Source organism: Oncorhynchus nerka, linkage group LG27 (genome assembly GCF_034236695.1).
Source record: "Oncorhynchus nerka isolate Pitt River linkage group LG27, Oner_Uvic_2.0, whole genome shotgun sequence".
NCBI classification, from domain to species: domain Eukaryota; kingdom Metazoa; phylum Chordata; class Actinopteri; order Salmoniformes; family Salmonidae; genus Oncorhynchus; species Oncorhynchus nerka.
The window spans coordinates 49184504-49200055 of record NC_088422.1 but is presented as its reverse complement, the minus strand read 5'-3'; the positions used below and the strand labels follow the sequence as shown (position 1 = coordinate 49200055).

The window sequence follows — 15552 nt, the reverse complement described above, 5'->3', positions numbered from 1 at the left end:
CCAAGTCTCTCGTTCTCTTTTATCTCTCTCTCGTTCAGACTTTTCTTTCTCTTCTCTCGCTGATTTTTCTCTCTCTACTTCTTTCTCCTTCTCTCCCTCTCCCTCTCTCTCTTTGTCTCTCTCCTTCCAATCTAACTGAGCTAGTTCCTGTTTCTATGTTGTTGGCTGGTGAGCTCCCTGTCTGTAATACAGAAGTATGTCCTCCGCCCTCTAGCCTCCACCGGTGCAGCGTCGATAGCAGCTTTGTCAGAGAGAAGAATTCTCCCGTGGTATTCAGCCAGGCCCAGAGCACCAGGCCCGGACATGCAGGTTTCTCTGTGTTCAGGCCTCCAGGCTGTAGGCAACAGCAGCAGTGTAGCAGCGACCCACAGAGATAAAAGGCTTGAGAAGGGACCACATGAAAGGCAGTGTGGCCCGCGGGGTTAAATTCCCCTAAGAGGGTTTCCAGTCGCAGCTGCCCAATCGGTACAGACACGACCCACAAGGCCGAGGGGCAGGGAGGAGGGGTTACAGAGAGTTAGAGTTAACGTACTACGGGTGAAATTAGGAGGGAGAGAGAGGGTTAGAAAGTTAATGTTTTTAACCTCTCTTTTTTTAAATAGATCATGTAAATGGCAAGAACAATCTACTTTTACGAAGGCTTTAATTTAATGTAGAATTAAACATGATGGTTTTTGATGATAATAGAGAAGCACTTTTTTTAAGTTCCATTTGACTTCGAGTGGTTGAGTATCTCATCTCTCAAATTCACTTTGTTCTTCAATTCAAGCACATGCAGCATAACTTTGCTAGCAGTGTTGGCACTTTTGAGAGTCTAGTGTAGATGAACTTTGTAGATTGCAGGGGGAAAGAACACAAGCAGAGGCAGAGATGTGAAATTGCCATTTGCTATACTGTAACCAGAGAGAGCATATTTCACTTGGTAACATGACGACGGGAAGAAATTGAAAAGTGAATATCCCTGGTATTTCCCCTGGCCTTTCTAAATTACAGACGAGAGAACAGGGAGGGAGGGGAGACGACAGAATGGAGAGACTAGAGAGGACCGGGAGGGAGGCTGAGAGACTAGAGAGACCAGATAGGGTAGGAAGGGAGGGAGGCTGACTGATTGGAGAGACTAGAGAGGAGGGGGAGGGAGGGGAGACGACAGAATGGAGAGACTAGAGAGGACCGGGAGGGAGGCTGAGAGACTAGAGAGACCAGATAGGGTAGGAAGGGAGGGAGGCTGACTGATTGGAGAGACTAGAGAGGACCGGGAGGGAGGCTGAGAGACTAGAGAGACCAGATAGGGTAGGAAGGGAGGGAGGCTGACTGATTGGAGAGACTAGAGAGGACCGGGAGGGAGGCTGAGAGACTAGAGAGACCAGATAGGGTAGGAAGGGAGGGAGGCTGACTGATTGGAGAGACTAGAGAGGACCGGGAGGGAGGCTGAGAGACTAGAGAGACCAGATAGGGTAGGAAGGGAGGGAGGCTGACTGATTGGAGAGACTAGAGAGGAGGGGGAGGGAGGGAGGCTGACGGACAGTCTAGAACAGGGGTGTCAAACTCATTCCATGGATGGCCTAGTGTCTGTGGGTTTTGGGTTTATCCTTTCAATTACGACCTAGACAACCAGGTGAGGGTTGTTCTTTACTAAAATGGGGACCTTAATTCATTAAAACCCAGAGACACTCGGCCCTCTGTGGAAGGAGTTTGACACATGGACTAGAGAGGACAGGAAGGGAGGGAGGCCGACAGCAAACTGGAGAAAGGGGAGCTCAGTGGAGGAGGCAGTCCACAGTTTCCACATCTCTCTCTCTCTCCTACAGGTTATTTTCTCAATGGGAAATAAAATGAGAGAGTATGTTGATGATAGGACACAGTTCTTATTCTTCATTTACAATACTGAACGTTGATGTGGTGTGGGCCGGGCCAAATGTGGAAGCTGGCCGTGTCGGTATTCTCCTACATAGCTGACCCGTTGTGTGTGTGTGTGTGTGTGTTCTCTTGTATAGCTGACCTGTTGTGTGTTCTCCTTTCCTGCAGCTGAACCAGGTAGCGGAGGACCCTCTGAAGAGGCCAGTGGTTTATGTGAAGGGGGCCGATGCTGTTAAGCTGATGAACATAGTCAACAAGCAGAAAGTGGCCCGTGCCAGAATCCAGCACAGACCACCAAGGGTAAGAGGCAGACAAGCCAAACCAGAACTACTGGGAAGATGTGTGTGTGTGTGTGTGTGTGTGTGTGTGTGTGTGTGTGTGTGAATGGACTAGCCAAACCATATTTTGATCATAACTCTTATTTAAACCCTACACACTTCACAAAGCACTATACTGAGTCTAGTCCCGCAGCTAACAGTTACAGACATGGGAAGACATTCTTCTAGAGAAATCTGAGCCTCTCCTTTATTCCCTCGCTCTCTATTCTTCGTTATATCACAACAATTTTCACACAGTCATTTTATCAATGGACGGTGCCAGGGGTGCATCTATGCCCAGTCCTGTGTGTCAGTGCCGGTGTGCATGCACGTGTGTATGCAAGCATGTGTGTGAGATGTCTGCCTTGGGCTGTCATAGGCATAATTTAACAAACCCTTCTCCCCCTGTCTCCCTCCCGACAGCAGCCTACGGAGTACTTTGACATGGGGATCTTCCTGGCCTTCTTCGTAGTGGTATCTCTGGTCTGCCTCATACTGCTCATCAAGATCAAACTAAAACAGAGGAGAAGCCAGGTGAGCGAGCGCACACACACACACAGTCTTGCGCAGCTAACCTTGTGGTGACATACAATTCAGTCCCATTCAAAATCCTATTTTCCCTAACCCCTAACCTGTACCCTAACTTTAACCTTAACCCAAAAACCTAACCCTAGAACTAAACCTAATTCTAACACTAATTCCTAACCTTAACCCTAAACCATAAGAATAGCATTTGACTTTGTGTGGACTTCTGGTCCCCACATCTAGTTAACCTCTTTGGGCTGAGATCCCATGAACGGGATCGATGTGACAACAGCCAGTGAAAGTGCAGGGCGACAAATTCAAAACAACAGAAATCCCATAATTAAAATTCCTCAAACATACAAGTATTTTACACCATTTTAAAGATACACTTCTTGTTAACCCCACCACAGTGTCCGATTTAAAAAAGGCTTTACAGCGAAAGCAAACCAAACGATTATGTTAGGTCAGAGCCATGTCACAGAAAAACACAGCCATTTTTCCAACCAAAGAGAGGAGTCATAAAAAGCAGAAGTAGAGATACATTGTTAATGGCTCTCTGGCAGACCTCTGACTCATTCCCCTCTCATTCACCCCCACCTCACAGTAGAAGCATCAAACAAGGTTCTAAAGACTGTTGACATCTTGTGGAAGCCTTAGGAAGTGCAATATGACCAATAGGCAATGATTTGAAAACCTACAAACCTCAGATTTCCCACTTCCTGGTTGGATTCTTTCTCAGGTTTTTGCCTGCCATATGACTTCTGTTATACTCACAGACATCATTCAAACAGTTTCTATCCAAATATACTAATATGCATATCTTAGCTTCTGAGACTGAGTAGCAGGCAGTTTACTCTGGGCACCTCTGGGCACCTTATTCATCCAAGCTACTCAATACTGCCCCCAGCCATAAGAAGCTAATATCTAAATAACGATAATATTTAAGAGGGAGAATAGTATGTTCAATAGGGAAGATAAATAATGAAGTGTGCGCACCTCATTCACACGCCAACAAGGCTACTTTTCTAATGAGAGACACCTTGTAGTTAGTCCAACTACTTGCTCATTTAAAAAAACAAAAACAAGCCTGAAACCCTTTCTAAAGACTGTTGACATGTAGTGGAAGCCATAGGAACTGCAATCTGGGTCCTATCTATTTGTATTTCCCATAGGCTAGCACTGAAATGGCCTGTGAACATCAAGAAAAAATATTCCAAAAGGATTTTCCTCGGGTTTACGCTTGCCATATCAGTTCTGCTATACTCACATACATTATTTTAACAGTTTTAGAAACTTCAGAGTGTTTTCTAAGTATATGCATATCCTAGCTTCTGGGCCTGAGTAACAGGCAGTTTACTTTGGGCACGTCAGTCATTCGAAATTCCGAACGAAAACTAGTCTTCAAAACAGGTTTTAACATCTAATTAACCTTGATAGAGAGCAGCACAGTAGCAGGTGAAATCCTGCCAGCACACCTGTGTGTGTGTGTGTTAGACAGAGGAACACACTCCAGGGGACTGCTTTTGGGATTTATATAGAGAAACCTGCCAGTGTGTGTGCACACGTGTTTCTGTTTGCGTGTGTGTGTTCCTGATGAGCCATGTCGACTTCCTTGAAGTGTAAAATAGCAGTTTGTCACACGTTACGAAACCTCTTTCCAGTTGCGTTCACACTGGGGCATGTTAAGGACACTCTGTCCTCAACATATTGCTGACTCTATGTAGGCTACATGACCATCACTGTACCTGTCTACCAACACTGTACCTGTCTTTATGTACCTGTCTACCAACATTGTACCTGTCTACCAACACTATCTACCAATACTGTACCTCTCTTTATGTACCTGTTGTGTACCATTACTCCCAGCCTGACCATTTCTATCCCTTCTCTCTCCTCCCTCTCCCCATCTCCAGAGTTCTTTGAACAGGATGGCCATCCAGGCCCTGGAGAAGATGGAGACCAGGAAGTTCAAGGCCAAGGTCAAAGGGCAGCGCGAGAGCAGCTGCGGGGCATCGGATTCACTGAGCAGTAGCTCCACCTCCGACTGCGCTATCTGCCTTGAGAAGTACATCGACGGAGAGGTGCGAGAGAGAACACACACACACACACTGAATACTATTCATAAAGAAAGATCCTTATATCAGAGTGGCATTTTAATTGGAGTGGTATTTGAAAGTGGTGAGTTTAAGGCACATAGTCAAACTGACTTGAATTTCGGGAAGTCACTGTAGAAAGATGTTTCCCTAATCTGGGACCTTTGAAGGTTTACAGTAACAGCATTGCTAATCATGGCCTAGCCTGGGGACGTCAGGGGATCAACCCAGAGCCCCGGGCCCCCAGGGGACCCAGTCAGTGAGTGTGTTATGTGTCGTCTTGGGAAACCAGGGGAAGAAAACACACAACAAAGCATAGTCGTGATATAAAAGGCTGAATGGCATCAAAGGGGTTTGAGCAGTGAAGTAAGACAAAAGATGGGAGGGAGGGAGAGAGCCCAAAGAGGAGATGAGTCATGCTTAAGGGGCAGTGAGAGAGGAAGGGAGAGAAGGAGAGTGGGAGAGAGGGAAACAGCGAGAGAGACGGAGGGAAAAACATGAGCCATCTCTGTCCAAGAACGGAATAATAACGATCCTTCTTTGTGTCAGTGAGTCTTGCTGTGTTCTGTATAAGGCTCTCTCTGGCTCGGCCAACGGCATGGTGTCAGGTTTGAGAATAAGGGTGACTGGTGTAGTTTGAGGGCTCTGTGCTGTCATGATGAGTAGTGTAGTCTTGGGTTTGATGGTGAGGTTGGATTTGTTCAGTGTAGCTGTATACTGATGTATAACGTGACACCGGTGAAGAAGAGAAACCTTCTTGCTGCTTTGCTGCCACCTGTTGGCCATTCATCCATCAAACACCAATGATGTCCTTCGATGGCATAAGCCATTTAACTAACCTTAACTCTTCTTCTTCCCCCTCTCCTCCTCTCCCCCTGTTTCCTCCTCCTCTTTTCCTGCTCTCCTTCCCCTCAACAGGAGCTGCGGATCATCCCCTGTGCCCACAGGTTCCATAAGAAGTGTGTGGACCCTTGGCTCCTCCAGCACCACACCTGCCCTCACTGTAGACACAACATTATCGGTGAGTTGGTACACACTGGCCGCATCCCAAATGGCACACTACTCCCTATGGGCCCTGGTCAAAAGTAGTGTACTATATGGGGAACAGGGTGCCAGTGGGGGAGCACCTGTGGCTCTCTAATAAGAGTTTCCAGCACTTTTGTTAGACGACACAACCCACTAAAACAGTTCAAGCAAAATGCAGTTGATGTAAAATACCCTTTTCATGAAATAAAGTAAATATTACAACACATGAAACTGTAACTGTAACAAAGCTAACCTTTGAAAGACTCTCTAGGTTAACCTTAATCAAACACTCTCCCTCTTTCACACCCCTCTTCTCAGAACAAAAGAAGGGGAACCCCGGCCCTGTCTGCATGGATGGCAATCCCATCCACAGCCGGCAGCAGAGGGTAGTCCTGCCCGTCCACTACCCAGGCAGGGTGCACCGTGCTGGGCAGGTGACTACCTACCCCACCCGCACCTCCATGGACCCCCATGGTAACCCCATCACAATGCTCACTGTGGACCACCACCCAGACCCCCAGGGCCTGTACCCTCCCCAGTCTTCCCACGCCGGGGCCTTCCTGCGGGGCTACCACCCCCACACTACCATGCACCTGGACCACTCCCTCAACCCCCACCACTGTGGCCTGGAGCACCAACACCGCGGCCTGGGCCTCAACCCCCCCACCTACCCCCAGCACCAGCAGTCTGGGCCCCACCATGGAGCCTTCAAGAGGCCCAAATTCCATGGGCGCAGCTTCTCGCGTGCTGCCTGCTACTCGCAGTATGAGACCATGTACCAACACTACTACTTCCAGGGCCTGACCTTCCCCCAGCAGGGTGAGGGGGCTGCAGGTGTTGTGGGGGTGGCTGGGGGTGCCGGGCCCCACAAGGGCCACCACAGCAGGGCCTTCCAGGGGGGTCTGCTCTACCCCACGGTGGTCCACATGGCCCCTGCTACCAGCTCCAGGATAGGGGAGGCAGGGAGCGGTGCCTCAGGCCTGGGCTGTTACCATGGCCACCACTCTGTGTGCAGCGGTTACCTAGCCGACTGTCCGGGCAGCGACAGCAGCAGCAGCAGTTCGGGCCAGTGCCACTGTTCATCCAGTGATTCTATGCTGGACTGCACCGAGGTTAGCAACCAGGGGGTGTACGGCTCCTGTTCTACCTTCCGCAGCTCCCTGAGCTCTGACTACGACCCCTACGTCTACCGCAGTAAGAGCCCCTGCAGGGGTTCGCAAGGGGAGCCAGGGGCCACAGCCGCAGGGGCCTCCACCGCCTGTCCCTCCACAGCCGAGGACTCCCTAACCCCAGCTCCCTCGGGGGGCCAAGATGGCTGCAGCCTGCAGCCACAGCCTCCTCCAGGAGCCTGTGGGTTCGGCTCGGGGGACCAGCTCTCCAGCTGCAGTCTGGAGCCCAACTACAGCAGCCGCTCGTCACTGGAGCAACCCAGGGACACCAGCACCACTAGCACTACCTCAGCCGGCCCTCTAGAGGGAGCCGCTGACAGAGGGAAGGGGGGGCAGACAGGGGAGGAGATAGGGGGGAATCATGTCCTGGGGGGAGTAGGAGCAGGGGCGTGTAGCTGCTGTTTCGAGGTACTCCCACCCAACATGGAGTGCATAGGTCAGCAGGGGCAGGACTCGGACACGGCTGGGTCTCTGGCCTCCTCGGGGCGTGGCTGTCACAGGGGGGCGGAGTTCCATCAGCAGAGCTCTGCCTCTCAGCATCAGCAGAACTTTTATGGCCAGGGGGAGCACCTGTTAGCTCCGTCGGAGCAGGTGAGTTACGAGGGCCTGCCCTGCTTCTTTTACAAGGAGATGAAGGTCCACCGGGCCACAGGGGGGCGCTATAACGAGGATTATGCCGTGAACGTGCAGTACGCACACCACGCTGCAGACTCAGACGCCTGCTCCGGACAGGGCTGCTGTGGCGAGCTCAGCCAGAGAATACCCATAATCCATGAGGACACAGACTGTGAGCCGGGCTTGGGGGCGGAGACCCAGAGCAGCCTACTGCTAGGCAGCATCATCACGGGGGAAGGGCAAGGGGGCGAGGGGCGGACTGGGACTCGTTGGCGGGTGGAGCCAGGTGAAGGGGGGTACTTTACTTCAGGACAGTTCAGAGGTCAAACTTACCCCACCCAGGAGGAAGAGACCAGGGCCCTGTTCCACCCCCGGAACGCCACTAACCACGATGCGTCGGGAAACAGTAAAGCTACAGATGAGGGGCTTGGGGGTATATGAGAGGGTGTGGAGCCCAGAAACAGCCTCTTTGGTACCGAACCAGTCAGTCAATCAACAAACCCTCAGTTGCCTTGTTCTAAGCCTTGCTCGCTGAGCTCTGAATGTTATAATCCTATATGGTGATGGTGTGGATTTCTACTGAAAATTATATGATGGCCTGCCTGGTGTAACCAGGCCTATCCAGTTCATTCCTGTGGCTCAGCCCACCTCGTGGCCCCACCAGCAGCTTCTACAGGCTGTGATAGAGAATCAGGCTACGACATATGGGTGGATATTCAGTGGTTGGCTTGGCAGGGGCACAACACGACATGTAGGCTACTACCACATACCATCAGTGCCAGCCAGGGTCAGTCATGAGACCCATTAGAAGATCAACTAATTGTGTTAGCTGGGCCCAGTTTGTGAGATTGTATTTTCTGATTTGGTGAATTGTTTTTCTTCACATGATATCGAAACTCCATTTTGTGCAAAACTTTTGAGGATTTCTTTCCCTTTTTTTCCCTCTTCTTGTTAATTCTTATTACACAAATGCCTGGATGTACATGCAGTATGTATGCACTATACGTACAGTCAGGTCAAAAATGATTGGCACCCTTGTTAAAGATGAGCAAAAAAGACTGTATACAATAAATAATACAAATACTGAGCTATATTATATTTTCGGGACTTGAACCCGATTGAAAACCTGTGGTTTGAATTGAAGAGGGCTGTCCATAAGTGCAGATGAAGGATATCAAGGATCTGGAAGGATTCTGTATGGAGGAGTGATCTAAGATACCTCCCAATGTGTTCTCCAATCTCATAAAACATTTTAGAAAAAGACAGTTATGTTATCCTCACAAGGGGAGGGTGCTTGAGTATTGAAAAGAGGGGTACCAATATTTTTGACCCCTATCTTTTTTTTATTACTTGTTAAATAAAGTATCTCCCTCTGAGCAATAGTATTAGCATAAAATACGTTTTTTTTTTGCTCACCTTTAGACCTGACTGTGTGTGTACTGTACTGTACTTGTTTTATGACATACAGTTACCTATACAGCTTGGATAATAAGCTTCAACAAACCACCAACTCAGATGAAAGGTTATGTAAGAATACCAAAACCTTTCCCTTTTCTTTTTTTAGGGGGTTTGGTGGGGATTCGGATCTTTTGGTAGTTGGAGGACAGCCAGTGTCAGTCAGTCGCCCACTTCTCTCATTGAGAAGATGAAGCTAAGCTATACAAACTACTCTACAGTTCTGTCTGTTGGTGGTATACTCAGACCAACACCAAGCCTTAGGCCAGCGAGCCATACTTACTATCTGGGGCGGGACTGTGTCACTTTTTGGTTGAATAGAGGTCCACATAGTGACAATGTTTCTCTGAGTTCCTCGAAAGAGATTTGGAAATCTTCAAAGGATTGGTTTCATATCCATTTTAGTTACTATTTCTAGTTTAGAAGCTCATGTTTTTTTTTGGGGGGGGGGCAGTTACTCATCTAGCCTCCTCAACACTTAAGCTCTAATGTAGATGGTCGTATGAGGCTCTTGTGTTGCTTAAAAAAAATAGGCCAAAGGAAAAAAGTATAATTCACAAGGATCTCTTTTATACTGTGGCTGTGTGTTTTTGTTGATGTATTTTTTTACAACACAGTTACAAAAAAAGCAGCACATCTGATTTTAGATTTTTTTTAATGATTAAATCACACAATACACACCATGCTCACAAACAATATCAACGTTGTTTGTTCATTCATACCTTCTTTCTGTTTGTTTTACAGACTGTATTCTACTGTTTCTATGAAATGTACCCATTCTCTTCACAGAGGCATTTGTTTTGAAATAACAATATTTATATGTTAACCCAGAGCCCTAATAAATTAAAGATATTGAGAATCTAATCTTGCCTTTGCATAGAGATGTGTTGCAAATGAAAATTTGGGGGTACGCAAGTCACTATTTAATTTGTTTTAATTGTTTGTAGCACTTAAGATTATATAAAAAGAAAATGTGTACAAAAAAAATGCTTTTTAAAAACAATTTAAGAAATATAATTATTTTCTCCATCATTACCATTTTAAAAAGGTTAGAAATCAATCTGTATATTTCTGTATCTGTATAGCAGCACATTTCATAAATGGAAATATGTTCTCTGAATATTTATTTACTAATATATTTATCTTTAAGCCATGTCTTATGTTGTGTATGAACATTTTGGAGTTGTTATTTGGTTGCTTTCTTTGATAAATCACTAACATGAGACTTTGTAAATACATGGTAATTGCACATAAGACGATTTTAAATATTCTCTGACCAAAAACTGATTTAAAAAATGTAGTATCATACAGTTTTGTAATTAAAGTGTACAAAGATCTGTAAAATATACAGTTTTATTCAAGTAAATCATGTTGTGGCATCTTTCTTCCTAACCTTGTCATCTTAATGAATCTTAATTCACAACAGTTCAATTAGAAGTGATGTCTTAAGTCTGGGATACATCTCTTTTGGGAAGACCATTTTTGGAGGAAAGCTTCTGTGGAATATTTCAAACCATGCAACTTAACTACAGGCCAGACAAAGACTATGATTAACTGAGTACACACTGCAGTTTTTGGGCTTGACAGCCAAAGTTAGAACTGAAGTCACTGCTGTTCTGTGCCTGTACACACACCTAGGTTCAAATTAGAGGTCGACCGATTATGATTTTTCAACACGGATACCGATTATTGGAGGACCAAATGCCGATTTGGCCGATGCCGGTTAATCTGCCGATTTTTTTTTAGACATCTTTTATATATGTATATATATATTTTTATATATATATATTTTTGTAATAATGACAATTACAACAATACTGAATGAACACTTATTTTAACTTAATATTATACATCAATCAAATCAATTTAGCCTCAAGTAAATAATGAAACATGTTCAATTTGGTTTAAATCATGCAAAAACAAAGTGTTGGAGAAGAAAGTAAAAGTGCAATATGTGCCATGTAAGAAAGCTAATGTTTCAGTTACTTGCTCAGAACATGAGAACATATGAAAGCTGGTGGTTCCTTTTAACATGAGTCTTCAATATTCCCAGGTAAGAAGTTTTAGGTTGTAGTTATTATAGGAATTATAGGACTATTTCCCTCAATACCATTTGTATTTCATTAACCTTTGATTATTGGATGTTCTTATAGGCACTTTAGTATTGCCAGTGTAACAGTATAGCTTCCGTCCCTCTCCTCGCTCCTCCCTGGGCTCGAACCAGCAACACAACGACAACAGCCACCATCGAAGCAGCGTTACCCATGCAGAGCAAGGGGAACAACTACTAGAAGGCTCAGAGAGGGTGACGTTTGAAACGCTATTAGCGCGCGCTAACTAGCTAGCCATTTCACTTCGGTTACACCAGCCTCATCTCGGGAGTTGATAGGCTTGAAGTCATAAACAGCGCAATGCTTGACGCACAACGAAGAGCTGCTGGCAAAACGCACGAAAGTGCTGTTTGAATGAATGTTTACACGCCTGCTTCTGCCTACCACCGCTCAGTCAGATACTTAGATACTTGTATGCTCAGTCAGATTATATGCAACGCAGGACACGCTAGATAATATCTAGTAATATCATCAACCATGTGTAGTTAACTAGTGATTATGATTGATTGTTTTTTATAAGATAAGTTTAATGCTAGCTAGCAACTTACCTTGGCTTTCTGCATTCGGGTAACAGGCAGTCTCCTTGTGGAGTGCAACGAGAGAGAGGCAGGTCGTTATTGCGTTGGACTAGTTAACTGTAAGGTTGCAAGAGTGGATCCCCCGAGCTGGCAAGGTGAAAATCTGTCGTTCTGCCCCTGAACAAGGCAGAATGTGTTCTTAACTGACTTGCCTAGTTAAATCGGCGCCCAAATATACCGATTTCCGATTGTTATGAAAACTTGAAATCGGCTCTAATTAATCGGCCATTCCGGTTAATCGGTCGACCTCTAGTTCAAATACATGTGTATTTGTTATTTAAATACTTACAAGACTGGAGAAAAGCAGGAGCTGAGAAAAATGCTGGTTGACTTGACAAATGAGACGAACTGGCAACAGACAAACAGAGAACACAGGTATAAATACACGTAAAAAAGGAGACAAAGGGCTGTGAGACATAGGTTTGACTCTGGACACATGAAAAGTGGGATGTATACGAAGGGTACGGGGCAACAGAAGACGAACAGCAGAGGTAATAATCTTGGAGATGGGAAATGGGCAGATAAACCGGGGGGAGAGTTTGCGGGATTCCACCCAGAGGGGCAGATCCCGGGTGGATAGCCATACCTTCTGCCCAAGACGATACCGGGGAGCCGGGGTCCGATGGTGATCCGCCTGTCGTCGATACCTGGAGGTGGTCTTGAGGAGGGCCGACCGGGCTCTCCTCCAGGTACGACGACAGCGGAAGACAAACATCTGGGCAGAAGGTACGCCAATCTCTTCCTCCTGCTCGGGGAATAGCGGGGGCTGATACCCCAGGGAACACTCAAACGGCGATAGGCCCGTGGCAGAGCAGGGAAGGGTGTTGCGGGGGTACTCATCCCACACCAGCTGCTGGCTCCAGAAGGTGGGGTTGGCAGAGACCAGACAGCGCAGAGTAGTCTCACGATCCTGGTTGGCTCGCTCCGATTGGCCATTGGACAGGGTGGAACCCAGAGGACAGGCTGGCCGACGACCCAATGAGGACGCAGAATGCCTTCCAGAACCGGGATGAGAACTGAGGCCCCCGGCCAGGGACCATGTCTATGGGCAGTCCATGGATCCGGAAGACATGCTGCACCATGAGCTGGGCCGTCTCCTTGGCCGAGGGTAGTTTGGGGAGAGGAAGGAAGTGATCAGCCCGGAGAACCGGTCGACCACAGTCAGGATGGCAGTGTTGCCCTCAGATGGGAGGAGGCCCGTGACGAAATCCAGGGATATGTGGGACTAGGGTTGGTGAGGGACAGGCAGTGGTTGCTGAAGACCAGCCGGAGCTTGCCAAGGAGTCTTTTTCTGAGCACAGACCGTGCAGGCGGAGACATGCGGCGACATCCAGAACCATCATAAGCCACCAAAAGCATTGTTGCACGAAGGACAGGGTCAGGGTGGCAGGCAAGCCTGGAGAAGTGGGCCCACTCCAGGACCGCAGAGTGGACAGCGTCAGGCACAAACATCCAATTATCAGCCCCCCCAGGGTTCGGCTGGGACCGCTGCATCTCCCGAACCTGTTTCCCTCTACCCCAGTTGAGTGTCGTCACCAGGCACAAGGTGGGAAGGATGGTCTCAGTGCATCCGGCTTGACATTCTTGGATCCCGGCCGGTACGAGAGGAAGACGTTGAACCGTGTGAACAGCAGGACCCATCTGGCTTGCCTGGAGTTGAGTAGGCTTGGCGGTGTGGAGATACTCCAGGTTCTTGTGGTCGGTCCACATGATGAATGGGTGTTCCGCCCTCTCCAGCCAGTGCCTATATTCTTTCAACACCATCTTCACAGCGAGAAGCTCACCATTCCCCACATTGTAGTTATTTTCCATGGCTTTGAGGTGGTGGGAGACATCAGAAACCTCGGCCTTCACCATGAATTGACGGGAAGGGTCCGGATGAACCCAGATGGGAGCTGTGGTGAAGTGACGTTTGAGGTCCCGGAACACCCGGTCAGCAGCTGGAGACCACTTGAAATGATGATGAAACCCTGAAAAGGGATGGTGGAATGATGGAACTCGCACTTCTCTGCTTTTACAAACAGCTGGTTCTCCAGGAGGCTTTGGAGAACCTGTCAGACGTGGAGCACATGTTCTTGGTTGGAACGGGAGAAGATGAGTATGTCATCTAGGTAGACAAAGACAAACCGGTTCAACATGTCGCAGAGAACATCATTGACCAGAGCCTGGAACACATCAGGGGTGTTGGTAAGGCCAAATAGCATTACCAGATTCTCGTAGAGACCGCTGGCTGTGTTGAAGGCGGTTTTTGACTCGTCTCCTTCCCGTATCTGCACCAGGTGGTAGGTGTTCTGTAGATCCAGCTTGGAAAACACGGTGGCCTCCTGGAGCGGTTCAAAGGCCGAGGAGATGAGTGGTAGCGGGTAGTGGTTCTTCACCATTGTCGTTGAGATCCCAGTAGTCGATGCCCGTCGGGAGAAGGACGGATGAATCCTGCAGCAAGGGAGTCCCCGATGTAGGTCTCCATCGCATTTGTCTCTGTTCCCGACAGAGAATAAAGTCATCCCCGGGACGGTGTCGTGCTAGGGAGAAGGTGAATCCCGCATTCATAAGGTCGGTGCAGTAGGTGCAGTGGCCCAGGCCATGCTGAACACCTTCCGGAGGTCCTGGTACTCCGCAGGAATGACGGAGAGGCCTGTGGCACCTTCTGAGCCCCCGGGAAGACATCCCGGGGCACGTTGTACTGACTTCAGGCAATGGGCGTGGCAGAACGGGCTCCAGCCCATGATGGCCCCAGTAGACCAGTTAATAAGGGGATTGTGTCGCTGGAGCCAGGAGAATCCCAATACCACGGGAATCTGAGTGGACTTGGTGAGCAGGAACTGGATGGCTTCGCTGTGGTTCCCAGACACACATAGGTTGATGGGAGTGGTGTTGTGGGTGACTCGGCCTATAGAGCGCCTTTTCCAGCACTCTAACGTCCATGGAAATGGAGAGGGGCTGAGTGGGGATGTTCAGCTCGGACGTCAGGGTAGTGTCCAAAAAGCTCTCGTCGGCCCCAGAGTCAATGAGAACCCGGAGAGATTAGGACTGGTCTCCCCACAGCAGAATAGCATGAAAAAGGGTGCGAGCAGGGGAAGCAGGAACGTTCTCCATATGGCCCACCAGAGTACTCGCTCCTACTGGTGAGCCTGATCTTTTAAAGGACAAGAGGACATGAAATGACCAAGAGTCCTGCAATACAGACAACTTTTCGTGTCAATCCTGTATTGCTGTTCCGCTGGCGACAGCCCAGCTCTGCCTAGCTGCATAGGCTCAGGAAGCAGTGATTCAGCCATCTTCGGCAACCCTCGGGGCAGGTCGGAAAGCCTCTGGTTCTCTCGGCAACGAGCCCATTGGGAGCTTCTGGAATGACTCGGAGGCACGGTGGGATCCCTGGGCGTGCGAGCTAAATCCAATATCCTCTCCCTCCATCATTCCCGTAATCACCCATCGATACAGATTGTCAAAGCGATGAGGGAATCGAGATCTGTAGATAACTCCCGGGCTGCAAGCTCGTCCTTGACCTCCTCCGAGGCGCTGTGCAGGAACATATCGAACAGTGCCTCCTGGTTCCAAGCACTCTGCTGCCAACGTGCAGAAATCTGCTGCATAATCTGCTACACTGCAGGAGTCCTGCCGAAGCCGGATTAGCTTCCGGGCGGCCTCTCTCCCGGAGAATGGGGCATCAAAAACCTTCCTCACTTCTCCCACGAACCCCTCCAGACTAGGCTGTTGTTCCCACACAGCAGTAGCCCAGGTGAGAGCCCTCCCGGACATCAGCGTGATGTGGTAGGCTATTTTGGAGCGATCCGAGGGGAAGGAGG

The 15552-nt window shown here is 48.4% G+C and overlaps 1 protein-coding gene across 2 annotated transcripts in view; it reads left to right on the top strand.

Moving 5' to 3' along the window:
- The window catches only part of LOC115111925 (E3 ubiquitin-protein ligase znrf3-like), a 121785-nt gene extending 111362 nt beyond the window's left edge, over positions 1-10423 (top strand). Inside the window, exons 4-8 of one of the 2 annotated variants that reach the window (XM_029638471.2) lie at positions 2026-2157; positions 2601-2708; positions 4613-4780; positions 5711-5813; positions 6137-10423. In XM_029638471.2, the coding sequence (XP_029494331.1) occupies positions 2026-2157; positions 2601-2708; positions 4613-4780; positions 5711-5813; positions 6137-8043 (2418 nt within the window). In that variant the 3' untranslated portion in view covers positions 8044-10423. Of the gene's footprint in view, positions 1-2025; positions 2158-2597; positions 2709-4612; positions 4781-5710; positions 5814-6136 lie in introns of both variants that reach the window. The other variant, XM_029638470.2, reaches the window with a different exon arrangement.
- Positions 10424-15552: the final 5129 nt, after the last annotated feature.